The sequence below is a fragment of the Podarcis melisellensis genome, assembly GCF_964234715.1.
Source record: "Podarcis melisellensis genome assembly, chromosome: 13".
NCBI lineage: Eukaryota > Metazoa > Chordata > Lepidosauria > Squamata > Lacertidae > Podarcis > Podarcis melisellensis.
The window spans coordinates 54,349,863-54,369,685 of NC_138545.1; the positions used below are offsets into that span (position 1 = coordinate 54,349,863).

Sequence of the window (19,823 nt, forward strand, 5' to 3'; positions counted from 1 at the left end):
ATAGCCGGGGGGGGGGGCAGCTATCCCTATCAATAAAAAATAAATAAAAATACATAGCCAACTGAGGTTCTCCTCCCCCCAACAGTGGTGGCCTGCCCCCACTAACAAAAATCCTGGCTACACCCAGGGGAAGACTCCTGTCTCAAACTGCAGAGGAGCTGCTAGTCCATGTAGACAGGGGCTGTGGGTCATTAGACCCTAAGAAGAGCCCTAGAATTTCCAGCTCCCGTCTGCCCCAGCCAGTGGGGCCAGTGGGCAGGCCTGATAGAGCTGTAGTCCACAGCCTCTAGAGGGCACAAAATTGGGGAAGGCTGATTTAAGGTGTGGGCACAGGACATTGGTTATCAGCAATTACACTGGTGCAGGCACATCCTGACACTGCGAGAAAGTTTGCTTAAGGCCATTCCTCTGACCTGAGTCTTCAGGATCAGACTAATTTCTCCTGGCAGCAGGGGCATACCTGGGGGGTTGGCTATGTTGCCCCCTGCCAGGAGGGCACAAAAACCGTGCATCCCTCTCTAGTTTGGAGTGCCTGGGGGGCTGCCCTGGGAGTGCCTGGGGGCTGCTCCCTGGGGGGCTGCCCTGCTGCTCTGGGTGCCTCGGCAGAGAGGGAGGGGGCTCTGAGACAGCTCCTTTCCAGGGGCACAAGGGAGCCTAGGGATGTCTCTGTGCGACAACAAATTCCTTTGCTGGTTTTGCCCAAGACCACTATGTGCTGTCTTCTCTCATCACCAAGGCAACTGAAAGGGGGGGGCACCCAGTTCTGCATATGAGAATGCTATACCATTTTTGGAATAAGGCGGCATCTTTTCCAACCAAAGAATAACCCAAGTATCAAATGCTCAGAATAATAGAACATCTGTAGCATCCCAGCTACAAACTGTGTGATGCTAAATAAATACTGTACCACATTGGGGAAAATTCTAGTTTAAAGCAGACAGTCCATCACTTCACAGGGGCTTAGTATTGCAAAGAGGCTGTCAGCAATAGATTTTTTAACAGATTTTCTGTGGAAAGGGTAAATGCAGAAGGCAGGGACGTGGGCTGGCATTTTATAGAAATACAGAAAGCTGTCTTCTGCTGAGTCCACTGAGCTCAGAACTGTCTGCGCTGACTGGCAGGGGCTCTTGAGGAACAGGGATCCCTCCCACCCTCCCTGGAGATGGCCTGGGGGGGGAGCCAGGGACCTTCTGCAGGAAAGCAGATGCTCTGCCACTGAGCTAAATTACATGGATGCTGCAAAAATGTGCTGGCCTGAGGAGGAGCGTCCATCCCATAACAGGCTTATGTGGAAGCTGCACTCAGAGTCACGGCATGGGACTAAAAGGACGGGATGCAGCTTTGCTACTCAGCTGAAACAAATAAAAATGCCTCATTTGCTGAGTCCACCAGACATAGCAGAAAAGTGGGCCAGATGTTTTGTCCGCCTGCAGGGCTGGTGTCATCAGGCCAGAGTTTTAGGACTAAAGTCTTGGGCTCAGTTCAGCAGAGTGAGCAAGAAGTTAGCCAAGAAATACATACTCTGATCTAATATGGGGGAGGGCAAAAGGCCATCAAGTCCAGGTGCTAAAATTTCACAGCCCTGTGAAATTCCCAGTCCTTTGCAGGTTTAAGCAGTACTATGGTATTGCTGGTTTATTTGATTTATTTTCTCCCTTCCTTGATATTTAACTCACATCAGTGATCCCAGCTTTCTTTCCTGGTCAACTTCACAGGCAAAGCACACAAACAATCTCTCTCTCTCCCAACCCAACACACTAATTTATTCCTTCCTGCTGCTGGACATCCTTTCTGAAGCAGAACTCTGTGGCACTTCAGCAATTTTTGAACACCTGCCGATCTGAATACAAGATGCTCTCTTACCTGTTCCGTGTTCTTGTGCTCTGAGACCAAGATGGCGGTCAAGAGTTTTTTTAAATGCTCCTCCTTAACCATTGCAAAGATAGGCAATCCTGCCCCAGTCACAGTACCCCTGTCTCACCTTTCCGAGCAGGTGGGGCAGCCTTCTCCCCTGCCGGCTTCCGCTTCTCAAACGTCTTCTTCATGTCTGCCACTCTGAGGGCTTTTTCATCCTCTTCTTTAGTTTTCCTTTGTTCCTGGAGCCGACAACATTCCCCATTTTGTGGGGGCTTTCCTCCAGTGGTTTTGCTTCTGCCACTTTCGCTGGTCCTGTGAGAGGGGTTTTGCAGGGTCACCACCATGGCTGCCGTGGGCTTGAGGTTCTCTGTTGCTTCTGCCCCTTCCCCAGGGCTTGGCAAGCCACCTGCTTGGCTGTTTGACTCAAAGCCCAGTTCACTGCAGGCCCCAAGGTCTTCCCCACTCTTGCGGGGTTGGCTTCTCTCCCTGGGATGTTTTTCAGCCTCCCCCCAAACCAAAGCAAGGTTTGAAACTGCCAGCAACTTTATCTGAAGGCCCTTGGCTCCCTTATCACTCCCACGAACCTCCCTTGCCGCCTCTTCTGCACCAGTCAGGGTAACATGACTGCAGCCGATTGCTGCTCTCTCAGGCCAAGCGCCACAGCTCGCCATCTGCATGTGGTCTCCACTTTGCCCATTGGGAAGAGCAATCAGTGGGCCTCCGGTTTCCCCATGGTTTCGTAGCGGAGGGCCTTCCGTCTCTCCATTTCTTGGCTCCTCTGGAGAATCCAGGGAACTCAGGAAGCCAGCCTTGGTTTCCTCGCCAGGGGAGTTCAGCATCAGCTTATTCACTTGCCTGTTCTCAGCGCTGCTCTCTGAATCTGAGCGTGTTAACTGCCTCCTCAATACCCCCTGGAAAGTGCTAGTCATATCTGCCCTCACAGCCTCCCTTCCTAAACTTTCTTGACTGCCAAAGTTATTTATTTGAACCAGTGGCCAACTGCACGCTGTCATTTCCCTTTTCCTTTCAGATTCTGGAAAGTCAAATGGGTGGGTTTCGCCCTCTTGGGTCATGATGCTGTGCTTGCTTTCCTCTAGCCTATAGCAGAGAGCCGTGGTCTTCCTGCCTTCTGCGTCTTCTGAGCGCTGCCTTTGGAGCACCTGCAGAGAGGCTGGACTTTCCAGGCCCTTCCCATGCGCCTGCATGGCCATGTGTGGCACAGAGAGGAGGGGCTCCCCTGCCAGCTGCCCCGTGGAAGCTGCCTCACCTGTGGCTCTCTTCATCTGCAGGTGTCTTGTGGAGACATGAACTCCACAGACTCTATCCCTGGGCCTGGTCCCCTCACACACCCTTTGCTCATCCGTTGCCAAAACAAAGCCATCACATTTCACCTTTGACGTTTTCCTGGTGTGGGGAGCCTCTTTCCTTTTTGTGATGCTCTTGCTGTCAAGTGAATACCCCGAGTGCTGCCACGCAGGGGCTTCCATGGCAAGCAGCGCACCACCTGGATTGCCTGGGGCAATGCCTGTGCAGTCAAGACCCCAACAAAATCGGTTCCCCAAATGTCATTCAGTTCAGAATCCTCCACATCAGCTTCCCTTGTATTTTTGGTGGGGGGGAGGGAGACAGACGATGCACCCACGAGCCCACCAGTAGCTTGGAAACCTCTCTCTGTGGTTCATCAGAAGCTCAATTAACAACATTAACAACATCCAGGGTGGGTCACCCCTTGGAGAGTCACAGCATGTGTTTCTCTACCAGAACAGGACATACAAATATACTAAAAGAAAATGGATTTTATCCCCCACCTGTGCAAAAGACACATCCAAAAGTCCAGTGGATTCCAAGCTGCAAACTTCTTTGTCTAGCAAATGCCTTTCTCCTTCCCAAGAGCAGGTTGCAAGAAGCTTCTCCAGCAATTCCCAGTGATTTGTCTTTTGGGACCAACCTCACAATGACGATTCACAGCCCTCCCTTTGCAGTCATTTATGGTCAAGATGGTTAGATCTCTACACATCTGAAACTGGCCCTCTGCCCGTGGCTTGTTGGAAAGACTGAAAAGCAGAGGAGCCCACACATGGGTGCCCTTCCGGCTAGGTAGTTCTGGTTTGTTTGATTTTTAAAGACTACCTCCCTTGTCCCAATCCCCTTTTACGCAGACACTCCTTCCTTAGATGGTGTGTCACGCAGGCAGTGTAAGAGTGGACCTTGCTCTGGCTCCCAGTGATCAGAAGGAGGGGGGAGAAGGCATTTTTCAGGCAAGGAGGGAGATTGAGCCTGGAACTGTGTTGCAGAGATGTGTTACCGCTAAGCAAATGGCTGTGCCATCAAAAGTGTACAGGAGATAAACAACGAGCCTGGCAGCAGCCTTGGAAATAAGATTCCTCATGGATGCCACACTTACTAGGAAAAATGCTGAGCATTTGCAAAGCCTTTCCTGCAACGTCATCCCTTTGGAGCAAGGCTCTGCTGATAATAAAGTCCTTTAAATCTCTCCCAAAGGAGAGCGTTGTTGTTGTTGTTGTTGTTAAAGCTCCAAAGATCAGCTGGTTTGGTGCTCTACACCTTCAGCCCACGAGGGGGCAGGGCTGTGTGCAATGGCTGCTGTCCAGATCCCCCCCCCCCTCAGATCTCCCTCCACTCCTTGCCTTTTATGGCTTGCTAGGTATGAGGCTTCCAAGACTCCCTTGCAGGGACAGAGCAAAAACACCAGAGTCTTGGCAGGGGGTCTGGCTGCTGCTGTTTGGGGAAGCCAGGCTGGTTCTCTGGCCCCCAGCTCCGCATCTGCATCTGGGCCCAGCAAGCAGAAGACCCCCCCTTCCCCTCTTCATGGGACGTGATGGCGATGACAAGCAGGGTCTTGCAGCAATACGCCTCAGTGCCTCCCCAGCTCCTGCTCAGCACTTTAGTCAGCTTGGAATGAAAAATGCCTGACAGCAATATTTGGAGGTGCTTTGGGGGGTCTAAGGAGGGGCGAGTCTTTTCTTTCGCACCTTCCTAAAGCCTTCACTTGCTTAGCTAAAGCAGTTTGGAGATGACTCCAAACCCTAAACCAGAGTATTGCTATGGCGTTGGCGGTGGAGTCAGTCTGGATGACACCCCTGGTTCTCTTCCAAACCTATGGTCCTGTGAATATGAGACTAGAATCAGTAAACAAGGACTCTTGCTAACCCAGTTCAACCAGTTCCTTGGTCAAGGTCCTCAGCATCTTCTTTTTTTATAAAATATTTTTATTGTTTTACATGACAAATTTCAATTTAAACATATTATTCACCTTTACATTTAGGATTCTCAGAATCCCTTGACCCCCCCCCCACTTCTCTGGTTTCATTGTCAATCCCTTTTCTCTCAGCTTATTTCCCCCCCCCCAATTTGTTATACCGTATTGGCCCGAATATAAGCCACACTCAAATATAAGCCGCACCTTTAAAATTCGGGGGGGGGAGGGGAGAAGAAAAGGCAATACCCAAATATAAGTCCTTAAAATACCCTTAAAATTCTGCAGGCACTCACACCTGTTCTGTTTTACCATAGGTCTGTTTTAGCAGCGCTATCGTAAAAGCCAATTTTTGTAAGGTTGCGAATTTAAGACGCACTTTAACTTTTCACAGTTGGAATTTTTGGGGAAAGTGAGGCTTATATTCAGGCCAATACAGTATCTATTATTAACTTTTTCCATTATATTTTGTCTTTTACAAGTATTACTCTAATCCTGCCGAAGTTTTTGTTTATAATGTTCTCTTAAATAGACTATAAATTTTTCCCATTCCTTCCTAAACTTCTTCTCATCCTGGTCTCTGATTTTCCCAGTCAATTTCACCGTTTCAGCATAGTCCATCACCTTCATCAACCATTCCTCTGGTTGGAACTTTACCTTCTTTCCATCTCTGGGCCAGTAGTATTCTGGCCCAGCATACATAAAAAGTCTTTTCTGCTCTCTCAGAATCTCTGTACCAAAAATACCTGTGTTTATATGAAAGTTGTTGTCTTGCCAAATGGAAGCTGGTTCTTTTAAAATGAGATTCAGATGCAATACAAACACGAGTGGGTGAGAAGATTTTTAAGATTTTATTCTAAACAGCAAGCATTATATCCATTACCAAGCAAGCACTTCTATCTGCCACTGGGAAGCCCTCATGAAGTGGCAAAGTGACACCCCCAGGCAGTCTTCAGTTTTTGCACAACCCTCTGGCCATCAGTTTGTGCATGTAAAGGTAAAGGGACCCCTGACCATTAGGTCCAGTCGTGACCGACTCTGGGGTTACGGCGCTCATCTTGCTTTACTGGCCGAGGGAGCCGGCGCTTCTCCCAAAACTATGCCCAACATCATCCGATTTATAGATAGCTAACCTGTGTGGCTTGCCTGACTGCCTACAGATTATTCATGAGCCCCCTCTCCCAGTGCCTCACTTTCTTCAAACAATGTCTAACATCAGATAAGGTGAAGGTACCCAGCACTATCACTTCCTTCCAGCAGATTAGAACTAGGAAATTAAAGGCTGTTCTTCAGCTATCAAAGAGCTTAGAGAGGAGGGAAATGAAGGAACAGGGGGCAGGAAGAGGGCAAAACTCATCAAAACACAAATATCTTCTGGATAGATTGCCCATATGTCATATGTTGCAAGTTTGTATACGTTTTCAATCCAATCGTAGAAGGGAGCTGCCACATTTTTATTTTTCAAATTCATCAATATGTCTTTTTGCTTTAGTTAGGGGCATGGAGACTCCATTCATATTGTCCTTTTGTAAGGTTCCATGTACTGGGTATATAACTCAAAAGGATATTTTGCTCTGTAAATGTAAACTTATTCCATACAGTTCTGTTGATAGTTTCAGTTACCTTCTGCCAAAAATCTTTCAACATAGGACAAAGAAAAAACATATGTTTTAGAGAAGCATTATCCCTATTGCATCTCCAACAGTTAGATACCTTAGATAGCCCTTTTTAAAACAAATGTAATGGGGTCCAATATATTCTAAATATTACATTTTTGTTGTATGAGCCTCTCTTAGTTTATAGCAGGCCCTGCTAGAGAACCACAGACCCAATTTGGTAAAATACAAAATTTCCAATACTGTCTTGGTTTGATGCAGAGTGCAGAAAGCAAAATCAGCTAGATCTTTTAAGGACAGACAAATCTGGTGATCAAATTAGGAGTTTCTTAGCCCAGCAAAGTGCACATAAGAACGTCTTGAGAAGGAAAAAGGCGTGTTATGCTAATACATTTTGGAAAGATATTGGGCAAGCCATTATCAGGAAGAATGACAAACCTTTATGGGGCCTTGTACCACGGGGACTGAAGCAAACATGACTGATTTCGCACTTCAGCAATATGTAGAAAAGAAAGTCTGAAGAGGGTGAAGCTGCAGCCTATGGAACAATGAATAAGGCAGCCTATCGGGCTCTGTTGTAGAAGCAGAAATAAGAAGTCTTCCTGGACTTGTGACCCCACATGAAATGTATATAATAAATGACACAACAGTCTTTTTTAAAAAAGAAAGAAAATAAAACCATGACAATAAATCAAAATGTCTAAGGCAGCTTTCTGAGGGGAGGCGGGTGATGTCTTGGGGCATTCTGCCTCTTTCCTGTCCAGAGCCCTTTAAGGACTGAGGGATGCTGATAATGTGTCAGGTTTTTTTCTTGCATGTTTCATTGCTTTCAAATCATTTTATTACTGTATTTCATTGTTCAAAAGCACTCTAAGATTATTGCTGAATTGCATTGCTATGTATATTATAGATCAATAAGTGAATTTTAAATGGTTCCAGGAGGCACCAGCTGGCCATCCCCGCAGGGGGGGGCGGTGTTAACAGGATGGCGTGGCTGCACTTGCTGCTGCTTGGGGAGGGCACTGGGACACCCCCAGAAGTGTCAGCAATACTTCTGCATCAGCTGGAGCCCAAGTAGTGCAAGACCCCAACAAGAGTTTGTGGGCTAATTCTCCCTTGATCAGTTCAAGAACAAGAAGAGGAGAGGGGAAAAGTCCCTCTCTGCCCAGTCAACTAAAACATATTTGGCTGCTGATTGTTGCCTGGCTTTGCCATGGAAACCTTCACAACAGGATATAAGCTTTCAATCTGTTGCACACACAGAATAAAACTTGCCAGCAGTTGGATACATGGAATATTTTAGGTTTTATGATGCTGTCTAACAATGGCTGGTGAGAACAGTGTTTTTGCTCCCCAGTGCAAAACAAAACAAAAGAAAAAATGCCTTCAATGATGCAAAAGTTCAACTAGCTTCTGCATCTGCTATTTCTGGGGATTACAGAAGAACCCTTGAATCAAGGTTTATTTAGAAATCTGTTTTGGTTGTTGTTGTTTTTTAAATGAAAGACTCATGAAGGTTTCCTTTCGTTTAGGACTTTTTAGTTTAGAGAAATGGTGAGTGGGAGGAGACATGATTTTTGCCTGGCATGGAGAAGGTGGACAGATACCCCCCCCCCATAACACTAGAACTCATGTATATCAAATGAAGCTGAAAATTGGAAGATTCAGGACAGATAAATGAAGTTTTCTTCATGCCGTTAAGCTATGGGGCATGGCTCCCCCAGGAGGCAGTGATGGCCACCAATGTGGATGGCTTTTAGAGTATTCATAGAGGCCACCAATGGCTACTTGCCACGATGGCTCTGCTTCGCCTCCAGTTGGGTGGCATTGATGCTTCTGAATGCGAGTTGCTGGAAAAACACAGGAGGGAAGAGGGCTCTTGGGCTCGGAGGCTGCTTGCTGGTTTTCCACAATAGGGATCTGGTGGGAACAGGATGCTGGACTAGGTGGGCCACTGGCCTCATCCAGCGGGCTCTTCTCAGGTTCTTACGTTAACAGCAGATGTCAGCAGGGATCAAACCTGGGACCTTGTGCTTGCAGAGCCTGCACTGACCTTCTGCTCTGCTTCTCTCCATCCCCAGGTCTTCACCCCGCTAGGTGAAGGTCAACACACACCAAAGGGGGCTACTTGCTCTGTGGAACAACAGCAAGAGCAGCCTGCACAGCTGGCCCAAGCCCAGAAACATGTCAACTCCAAACGGTAATTAAAAGCATTCCTCATTTCAGCTGATGACTTTTAAATGGTCAGTAAGAGACTGGTAAAGCACAGGGCAATCCTTGGCTAAGATAAACACTGAGAGTTTCTTTCCTTCCAGCATGAGGACAATTTCAGGCGTTCCAAAAAACCTCACCCAGGCCCTGGAGACAAAGGCTGGCTGGTTGCCTTTAAAGGCAAAATTTGGTAGGGCTCTTACAGGGCAGACTCCCTGTGAGATGGAAACAAAGCTGACTCATCCCGAAATTGTTACAAGTAGGTTTTTAAATCCCATGATTTACAGCCAAAGAGTCAAGAATGCCAGTTGTTTATTCTGGCTAGACACACTTTCAAAGGGGGTTCCACACATGTTAAAGTACACTGGTGTTATGAGAAAGTAACACAACAGGTTCTATGCAAGCGCAATGCATTCCCTTTTAGCTTCATTGTTGTGGCTGGAGTGGCTTCAAAAGCGGGAGGAGGTTGCATCAGAACTGGACCCCTTTGGGGCACCAGCTGTTGATGTGGCCGCCACTCTCAGGTCACAAAGAGTGCAAATGAGGCAGACACATGAAATCACTATTAAAACTGCCCTCTCTCTGAGATCAGGCAAAAATGAATGTAGAAGCCCAGTTGGTTAGAGCATGGTACTGATAACGCCAAGGTTGCAAGTTCAATCCCTGTCTGGACGGCTGCATATTCCTGCACTGTGGGGGGTAGGACTGGATGATCCTCAGGGTCCCTTCCAACTCTATGATTCTCCACTATAATTAGATTTTAACTAACTGCAGAGGAAGCAACCAAGATGATCAAGAGGCTGGACCCCAAGCCTGGTGAGAAATGGTTGAAAGAGCTGGGTATGTACAGCTTGGGAAAGAGGAGAGAGACTGATAGGTGATATGACATTTGATACTTTATCAACTTGGTCATCCTCCTCTGCACACATTCTAGCTTGTCAATATTCTCTTTAAATTGTGGCACCCAGAACTGGACACAGTGTTCCAGGTGTGATTTGGCCAAGGCAGAACGGAGTGGGAATATGACTTCCCTTGATCTGGACGCTAGACTTCTGCAGATGCAGCCTAGAATAGCCTAACTTTTGTTGTTGTTGCTGTATCACACTGTAAACTCAAGTTAAGCTTGCAGCCTACTAAGATCCCTAGATTTTTTTCACATGCACTACTGACAAACCAGGTATACTGCATCTTATATTTATGCAGCTGGTTCTTCCTGCCTAAGTGTAGAACCCTACTGAAATTCATTTTGTTAATTTTGGCCCAGTTCTTTTCTATAGTTTTCTTTTCATGCCGCCAATATGGTTGCATGTGGGCTGGTACGGTAACCTTTCGTTGTAGGCTTCTTGGCTGGGCTGCTAATCTGCAGTGCCCATTTTCGCAAAACATGCTTTCAAAGCAGACAGTGCAGAGGGGAATTTTCATTCTAAGGACTGCAAACAGGCAGTTTGTAAATAATTTTTTATTGTTTCTTCATGAGAAGCACATAATACAGTACACTTTTACTAACAAGTAAAAAAAAGTGCATATTGCATCCCCTACTGTGAATGTAGTCATACATACATACATACATTCTCACACACACAACACAGTGTACATAGGTGGGTTTGGTTTTTTAAAATAAAAAACAACAACCCTAGAATAAAAAAAAAGATGTACATTGTACCAGGAACATATTTGTCAGCTTGAATTATTTCACACATTGATAAGGCCAGTTCAGATGGTGATGGGCTTTGCTAACAGTGAACAGTTGAGGTTTTGGGGGGTGAGCTTAGCTCTTGGATGCAACTTATGAAGTGTCATGGAGCAGGTGCCTTTCTATTAGTAATGGCCATTCTTTGCCCTTCAAAACATAAACCCCACTTTCATTTGCTCTGCTCTCCTTTACCACGTCTGGTGGTGGGTGTAGAGCACCAAGTGTGGGGTGCTAACTGGGCCTGTCAATATCTGGACCAGCCAAGATTTTACGAAGAAGCAGCTCCATCTATGGACTTCCAATTTATGCTTTAGTGAGCCCATCAATGTACATTGGCAACACAAACGATAAGCTGACTTGGACTGCAAAACAGAAGAAAAAACAAGAATCAAAATGGGGCATCTCATTTAAAATGTTCAGGAAGAGCATAAGCTGGAGGAACTAAAAGGTCTCCATTTGTGCATTTCAGATTTTAGGCTGGGACACATGTTGGCAGGGAGCACAGGCTCCTGGAGATCCACCTGGTGGAGAGGACAAATTCCTTCCGTCTTGGAGATGCCTTGTGGAGTCCCTGCCTGCCTTTGGCGCTGCATAGATTAATCCAACAAGTGTGCAGTGTGTGTGGAAAGAGGGTCTTTGTATAAGAGCTTTTTCTTTTTAAAAACTCAAAACCACTGTTGACAATTTCTGAAGTAGCAAATGGGACGTCAACGAGCCATTCCAAATGACGAAAGTAACTTCAGGTATGTAAGCATGATGTCAACTAAAAGTATTATAGACGGAGCTCTATGGGCACCATGAACATCAGAGGTACCAAGACAAAGAAGAGTAAGAACTTCACATAAATACACAGTATTTGTAAACTATCCACAAGGCACTCAATTTAAAAAGAAAGTAAAAGAAGTACCACCAGCTACCATGCCATGCATCTAAATAAGGTAGCAACCTCCTGCTGATTTAAATAATAATAATCTTTGAAATGGTACACTATGGGCTAGATGCTTGCTATTGGCTTAAAGACCTTTGCATGTGTTTTTTTTTAAAAAGGACAATGTCAACCTGAGATATACTAATCAAGGTTGTACCCCCAGTTGAACTTTTCCAGGGTAAAAGCAAACATTGCAGTCTTCCATATGCAATAAAGAACTATTTCAGCCATGAACTAAATTCTTAACAATTAACTCCCTGGAACAGGACAGGAGGAGGAGACAGCAGCCCCTTTCATGAGTCAAAATAGAACTCTTCAGCAGGGCTGCTAAGGTTTGGTTTAAAAAGTGTATTGGTAAGCTGTGCTGTGCTCTTATTCTCCACCGGGCAGCCTTAAGGGCTTCCAAGAATGTATATTGCTGCAAGTTTTAAGTTCTATATTGCAAATAAGCATTAGAATGGCAGGGTGGTTCCCAGCACCTGCTGTTGCCAAAATGCATCATACATCAAAGGAGGGAGGAAGCTAAGCAACCAGAAAGGCAAGCTCCCACTGCTCCACCAGGAGCAACACCAGCTGCACAGGGAATGCACAGTTGCCCCAGCAATGACCGGCAAATCTGGTGGTTCTTGAGAAAGGCTGTGGGCCCTGGTCTGTGGCTACATCACTGTGGGAAAATGGTTCAAAGGTGGCTCAGCAATTCATCCAAATAAGTATGTGGCCAGTGAGCCAACTGGGGTCAGGGCACGGGTATGAGAGGTCAGTTGGTCTCCTTCTGAGGCTGCTGCCTTCTTGACTCACAGCTGATTGGGGCTGTAGAGAAATGGGGGCAGGCTGCTTTTGGGGGTTGGCGTTGAGACGTGAGTGAGGGGAGAAGAAAGAGGGTAGCAGTCGCCTTTTGATACCAGATGTCACACAGTACACTGGGTAGAAAAGCCAGGAGACAAAGCTGAATCATCCCACGGGTGGCGACTTCTGCAAGAAGCAAGTGTGGCAATGAAATGACTTTCAGCAGTGGACAAAAATGAAAAAGGAACACTAAACACAAAATGCATTTCATGCTACACACTACAAGAGTCTTGAACCCTGAAAAGGTCTTCTACAGTACTTTGACATGGTCGGCATAAAGTAGTGTTGCACAAATCAACACCCCAGCCCTAAAATTAATGAATCAACAGATTCACTCCGCACGGAACCTGCTGGCCACCCAGACACAACCAGAAGCAAGGACCTCTGTATCGGGAGGAGACACACCCATGGGTTTTTGAGAACTGGGAGGACTGCTAATTAATATGTTGAGTACAGCTCATGAAAAGATTCTGAAATTCAAATTTGGCCTCCAAAGCAGTCCTGTGGCTTCCTCCCTGAAACACTGGTCAAAGGGCTCCAGGGGAACAGGTCCAACATGGTAAGGGTGAATGCTGGGCATCTGGCCTGTGCCAATCTGCTTTGTACCTGGATAGGAAAAGCCACGTGGAACAATACTTATAATCCGAATACACAGAAAACAGCTTTGTCTGTTCCAAGCTTATACTTCCAAGCAAAGAGCAAGGCTTCTGGCTCACAGCATTTGCAGAGAAAGGGTTCCAACAGTTGGCACCTTGTCTGACTTGCCATTTGTGCCTGCTCAGTTTCCACCACAAAGCTTCACTCACACCAGAGGCTAGAGTACAGAAATCGGTGCTGACCATCTCACGCTTGCAGGCTTGATTGACAAGGAGACCTGGAGAAGAATCTCTTTCTGAGGTGTCCCTAAGCCAGCAACAGAATTGTGGAATTGTAGAGCTGGAAGGGACCCCAAGGGTCATCTAGTCCAACCCCTCGCAATGCAGAAATCTGTACCATGTCAACAGGCAAAGGAAGATGCCCCAATGACCTGAGTAGGAGATACCCACAATGCACGTGGAAGCTCTGCTGTGGACTCCAAAAGGTAAGAGCTGGCATGCTGGCTTCCACAACTATTCTTAACTGTCCCAAGGGCCGCAAGGAGTGACCCCACTGACTATCCTAAATATTTACCAGCCCTAATGAAATGTGGAGAGCAGCAAGCGGCAAGCCCTACTCTGGGTTCTCAGTAGCACTTGCTCATCAACTGGGACATGAGGCAATCCCCCCTTTGGCCCTGGATTGGCGATTGGGATGGACCATATTCTGTCAGGCCCGAGACCTGTGTATAGGAAGAGTGAAATGCCAAGAGTCCTCCCCTCCCCTTGGCTTGAGAACCTCTGTGTGAGGCCTCAGAAGTTCTCCAAGACCTGCACCAGACTCACCTCTGGCCTGTGACCAGAACAGTGTGTGGGGAAGGCTCCAAGTGAGGGTTCCCAGGGGAAGGAAGGGTTCCTCTCCTCTGCTCTTGGCACTCCATCCCAGAAGGTTCCAACTAAGTCTGGAGAACCCTGGTGTGCACACGGGGGAGGATGCTCCAAGAACAATCCCTCCTGGACCTTTGAATTACAATGAATATTGCAGAGAGGACCCCCCCCACACACACATCTGGTCTTATTGCACAAGTCCCCTCCCTTGTGGTGCTCAGAAATCAGCACAGGCCTTCCCCTTGAGCCCCAAGACACTCTGGCCTCGGTCAGCAAGACCAGCAGCAACAGCAGACCAAGATTCAAGTAACCTTTGACCCCCTGTGTGACTGGTGAGACACACCTCTGGGAAAAGTGCCGAGAAGTCTTTTTTCTTCACCCCCCCCCCATGGCACCCAGGCAATAAAACAAAGGATGATGCTGCCCCAGTCCACAAACAGCTCTGGAGCTTGGCAGGGAGCACCATCTGTTCCTGAGGCAAAATGCAGCTTCCTTCTGACTGCTGCAAGTTGAGCAAAGCACACAGTTCATTTTTACAAAAATATTAAAAGACAAAAGCAAAAAAGACCCCGATTCCACAGAAACTCTCCCCAATTTCCAAACGTAGGTCAACAGTAGAAAAACCAACCAACCACTGCCACCCAATCCTTTATTCCATGTGTGATCAGCAACCTTAGGACATCAGGGTTATGGGCCCTGTGGGCCCCAGGTGTTGCTGGACTACAACCCTCTTCAGGGATGGCAGAAGGAGCAGGGCAACATCGGGGGGGGGCAGGCTTCCCCTTCTTGTGCCACAATAGCTTTATGATAAGCTCCAAATTCAAAAGGTTGACAACTCAGTATTCAGCTACTGCTGTTTTTAACAGGGGCTCCAGGTTGCCGTCCCAAACAGCATTGATGGAATTGTCTTAGCAAAGCCACATGACAAGAGAAGGCAAGGAGCCACAGGATGATCATCCCACATCCCAGGAGAAACTCAAGATTCCTTCAGCCAGGCAAGTAAAGTCAGACCAGAAAGACCGTCACTCGGGGCACATAAACTCAAAGTCGGCAGGAATGGGGATCTGTGCAGTGGTGTTAACAACAATGACTGAACTGTAACTGTTCAAAAGGAGAACCATCAATTTCGGAACAAGATTGATTTTTGTGTGTTTTTAAAATAAAAATCCCATGTATAAATACGTGAAGAATGGAGGTAGCATGTTTGGTGTTTCCCTCTTAGGCTCTTACCTCAAGTGCCTCTTTGAACTAGGAAATTGTGCTCAAATTGAGCCGCCAGGGAAACCTTGCAAGAAAGAGTTGTTGCTTTTTCAGCACAGGAGGGGAAGAGGATCTGCCCCTCTGCCCCCCGTCCCCCCGGGAAAGCAGAGGCCCAGGTCACACATGCCACCATCGCCTTCTGAGCCGGGAGGCTGCGAGCGCCTTTTCCACTGGGTTGCTAGCCCTGTCAAGTCTCCCCCTTTCCCCACACTACTTGTGGCATCACACGGGAAGGGACTGGGGGGAGGGCAGAGAACCTTATCATCTTTTCGCAAAATGATAAAACTGCATTTAGTAGAGACAACTATAAAAGGAACAAGTTCTTTTTAACAAAGGTCATAAATATGTGTCAGCTCTCCCCCATCCACAGCCTGCCCTTCAACTTTGCCAGAGCGGCTTCTGCCGGCGGCAAGGTGGCTTGCTCTCCAGTGGCCTTCAGGGCGGGCTGGCAGCGCACCACCGAGGACTCGCTCGACTTGGTCTCCCTGGAGTCCGTCAGGCCGGACAGGTCCGTCTCGCTCGCCAAGTCCTCTGAGGACAGGTTGAGGCTGCCCAGCTTGGCCAGGGAGTTGGAGCGCTTCAGCGGGGAGGAGACCGTCAGGCCGGCCAGCCGCAGCCTGGTCTCAATCTCCTGGGTCCGCTGCTTCACCAAGCCCGGCTTCCCTCGCACACTGTGGATGCTGTCGCTGCTGGAGCTGCGCGTCAGGTTGGAGCTCCGGGACGACGACGGTGTGTAGCAGACGGTCTTGAGAAAGTCCTTTGTGAAGCTGCTTGTGTGGTCCACCGTCCGGCACAGGAGAGGCGTGGAGGTCTTCTGAGACGCCCCGCTTACCAGGGGGCTTTTCTGCAGCTTCTCAGTGTCATTTTTCATACCCCTGGGTATGGGAAGAGGCTGCTGCTCCTGCTGGGCCACCTCCAGCTCCTGCGTTTCTTCCGGAATGCTGGCGTCTGCCGGGCCCCCAGGTCCCTCCCTCCCAGGAGCAGCTGCTTCAGGCACTGGCAGGCTCTTGAGGCGCTCCAGCTCCTTCGTGTGCTTCCGGACCAAGCCCGCTTTCTGGAGCTGCAGGAGCGACTCCTGATGCTGCATCAGGTAGCTATTGGTGGTCGGCTTCTCCAAATCCTTGCTGAAGAGCAAGTACTTCAGGTCCTTGGTCTGCCGGGCGTCCCTTTTTGGCAGGGAATCCTCTTTCATCCCATCGCTGAGGACGGGACTCCTCTCGCAGAGAGAGTTTCTCAGGCCAGCTGGAGCCCTAGGGCCATCTCTGGGCTTCTCGGAAGCACTGCAGGGCCAGCCGGCTGCAGGTTTGCTGGGATCAGCGCTCTGCAAGTCACTCCCCGCTAGTAGCGGAGGCAAGCTGATGTTTTTTGCAGTGTGGATTTCTTTTGGGGGAGACTCACAGAATGCCTGCTCCAAAAACGCGGGTGTCCTGTGCAGGAGGAACGGCGGCTGTGTGCAGACCGTGGAACTGCCGGAGGGGGAGGCCAGCTGCAGGGGCTCACACGGTTCCCCAAAAGTGTCGGCTGAGGCGCCAGCACTGGCATACACGCAGTCGGCGCAAGACTTGTAGGAAGGCTTCACTTTGCTGAGGATCCCAAAGATGGCATCGTGCTGAAGGGGACAAAAGAGGCCAGGTTAAGAGGTGCCAGGCATGAAACAAAAATGGGAAAGCAGAACCTGCAATCCCTGCATTTCGGGGGTTGAACTAGATGGCCCTTGGGGTTATTTCCAGCTCTACCATTCCACAGACCTGGGCACATCATCATGGCAGGGGCACTTCCAGCTGCCCCACTCCTTGCCCTGGAAGCCTCCCAAGTTGATGCTGCAGGAGAGGGACTGAGCCAGTGTAGTATAGCAATAGTAATAACAGTGGTTTGTGTGTCGGACTAGGACCTGGGAGAGTTCCAACCTTCACTTGGCCATGAACTCACCAAGGGAGCCTGGGCTAGTCACAGCCTGTCACCTTGGCGGGGGTGGGGGTGGGATTAAACAAGGAAAGGGAAAACCATGTGCGCCACCTTGAGCTCTGTGGAGAAAAAGGTGGGAGAGCAATGCAATAAATAAGGTAATTGGAGGGGTGTTTCTGGGACCAAAGTAAAACTGCCAAGCTCCCTTGTTGTTTTTGCTCTTGCCAGGAGATGTAATGTGGTTAGTGCAACTGTGTTAGATTTACAGTGCTTTTGTTATATTGTGCTTTTGTTATATTTCCTAATGCATTGTTGTTCTATTATGCTATTATGAAATTGTTCTTGTGGTGACTGCTTGTGAGATGTGTTCCTATTTTCTTGGTTGTAAGCCACTTTGAACACAGAATAGTGGCACAGAAATAAAATTATGAATTGTGAATGAATGAAGGTCTATCAGTGGCTGTTTAGCAGGTCTGCCAGCACATCAGGGCTAGAGCTTAGCCAATCAAGTATATGAGCTTTAATCAGTCCATCAAATCCACAGAAGTTCTAAGGGAAAAACACAAATGTTGGTTTTGGACTGCTTTAGAAGAAGCAGTCTTCCTCACCACTTTCCTGCACCGGACAAAAGTCTGTTATGATGCTACACGTTGTCTGCACTTTTTATAAATACTTGTATTAAAAATAATTTTTAAAAGACTTTGCCCAACTGGTTAGGAAACGTGGGTGGCACTGTGGTCTAAACTACTGAGCCTCTTGGGCTTGCCAATCAGAAGGTCGATGGTTTAAATCCCTGTGACAGAGTGAGCTCCCATTGCTCTGCCCCAGCTCCTGCCAACCTAGCAGTTCAAAAGCACACCAGTGCAAGTAGATAAATAGGTACGGCTGCAGCGGAAATGCATTTCAATGCGCTCTGGCTTCCGTCTCAGTGTTCGTTGTGCCAGAAGCAGTTTAGTCATGCTGGCCACATGACCCGGAAAGCTGTCTGTGGACAAACGCCGGCTCCTTCAGCCTGAAAGCAAGGTGAGCGCAGCACCCCATAGTCACCTTTGACTGGACTTAACCATCCAGGGGTCCTTTACCCTTTCCCTTTTACTTACTAGGTAATTGGAACCTTTTGTGTCCTAAGGCACTGTGTCTCTGAATTACCAGGTGCTTGGGGGTGGGGGTGGAATCATAGAACTGTAGAGTTAGAAGGGACCACAAGGCTCTTCTAGTCCAACCCCCTACATTGCCGGAATCACACCTAAAGAATTCCTGACGGATTGCCATCCAGCCTCTGCTTAAAAGCCTCCAACAAAGGAGGGTCCACCGCCTTCAGAGGGAGACATTCCATTGTCCTCTTACACTCAGAATGTTCTTCCTAATGTGTAGTCAGAATCAGAACAAGGGAGGGCTGTGGCTCACACTTCTGATGTCAATCTGGCTGGCTGCTCTCGGAAACAGACTAGGCTAGAGGTGGCCTGTGCCTCCTACCACTAGGCTTGGCAGCGCAGTCTCCTGAAAGGGCACCGTGGAGCTGTCCTTGGGGACCCTGGCTGGATTCAGTGGGGCTGTTCTTCCGTTAAGGACAAAACTGGGTGGCATTTCCATCTAGGAGCCCAAAGTGCATGGACACACTTTGCCAGGAATGAGAGACCCTTGGCCTGTAAGCCACCAGGCTGCTTTCCTGAAGCCATGCCCACAACACATGATGCCAGGCATGGGGGCAGACCAAGTGAAGGGTATGGAAAGGGACCGAAGCCCCTGCCCATCAGTTGATATGCAGGGAGTTCAATTCTGCATGGGCCCCAAGGGCCAACTCTGGCAGGTGGGCAGGACAACCCACCTGTCAGTTATCCCCATATGTCACTATAACGTCTGATGATGGCAGGTGGGTGGTTCCACTGAGGTGGGGGAACTTACAGGACTTCTGCCCCTTTCTGCATGTCAAAGTGAAACTTCCAGAACCAGGGAAGCCAAATTCACAAGGAGCTGCTGTGGCCGGGAGGAGAGTTTCTTGGGACCTGGAGTGTGGTGGCCCAGAGGGGTTCAAGCCTCATCTCTGCCTTGGAATCATGACATAGATCTGGTCTACCAGGCTCTCTTAGACTCCCTTAATGCAGCAGGAATAATGCCAGCACACCTTCCTGGGAGGCAAATGCAACTGAAGATGTAAACCACTTAGCAAAAATTAGAGGTGCTATGGAAGTTAGGAGAGAATTATAAACACCATTTTTCCATGGTCTGAAGGCTTGGTTTAATGCATCCAACCCAGCCCAGAAGCGGGGGGAACCTTGGTGACACAGCACCACTACTGGGGGTCCTCTGGGGAGAGGATGACTCAGGAGAACCAGGTTCACAGCACAAGCTCCACCTCAGCAAGCAGCTATTTTTCAGTTCTGCCCTGATGGCAAAAATACAACGAATCCCCTACTGTCCCTCTCTGGTTTTTAAGTGTGCTAGAAGGAGCTGCAGAAATGAAGAGAAACTTGCTCTTTTAAAAATAACGGATGACAACAGTCCAAGGGACCTCTTGGCTGGCACACGCCACTCACAGTGGTGGAGAAAACCAGTGTCAGAGCACCCAGCTTCCTCCCTGTGAGTCAGGATTTCCTCCTTCCCGCCAGACAAAGCCACAGAGAGCTTCCTCATTGAAGCAGCCACCACAGAAATAGCAGCCTTTGTCAGCATTGTGGGAGATTTCCTCAGCTGCTGGCCTCCTCCTGCACCTGGCTTGGGCAGGGAAAAAAGGGGTGAGCTTGAGGGGCCAGGCAGGATGCTTCTGACTGAGAAGGCCGACTGGGAAAGTCTTGAACTGCCTGAGGGAAGCAGTCACTCAAAGCGC

The 19,823-nt window shown here is 48.4% G+C and overlaps 2 protein-coding genes across 5 annotated transcripts in view; both read right to left on the bottom strand.

Annotated features, from left to right (window-relative positions):
- CORO1C (coronin 1C) overlaps positions 1–3,687 on the bottom strand; it is a 61,153-nt gene extending 57,466 nt beyond the window's left edge. The window contains exon 1 of the mRNA XM_081885204.1: positions 3,666–3,687. The gene's annotated coding sequence lies outside the window, so the exon portion shown is untranslated. The remainder of the gene's footprint in view (positions 1–3,665) is intronic.
- An 11,642-nt stretch (positions 3,688–15,329) lies between these two features.
- SSH1 (slingshot protein phosphatase 1) overlaps positions 15,330–19,823 on the bottom strand; it is a 39,765-nt gene continuing 35,271 nt past the window's right edge. For all 4 annotated transcript variants that reach the window (XM_081884580.1, XM_081884582.1, XM_081884581.1 and 1 more), the window contains one exon: positions 15,330–16,700. In XM_081884580.1, the coding sequence (XP_081740706.1) occupies positions 15,441–16,700 (1,260 nt within the window). In that variant the 3' untranslated portion in view covers positions 15,330–15,440. The remainder of the gene's footprint in view (positions 16,701–19,823) is intronic.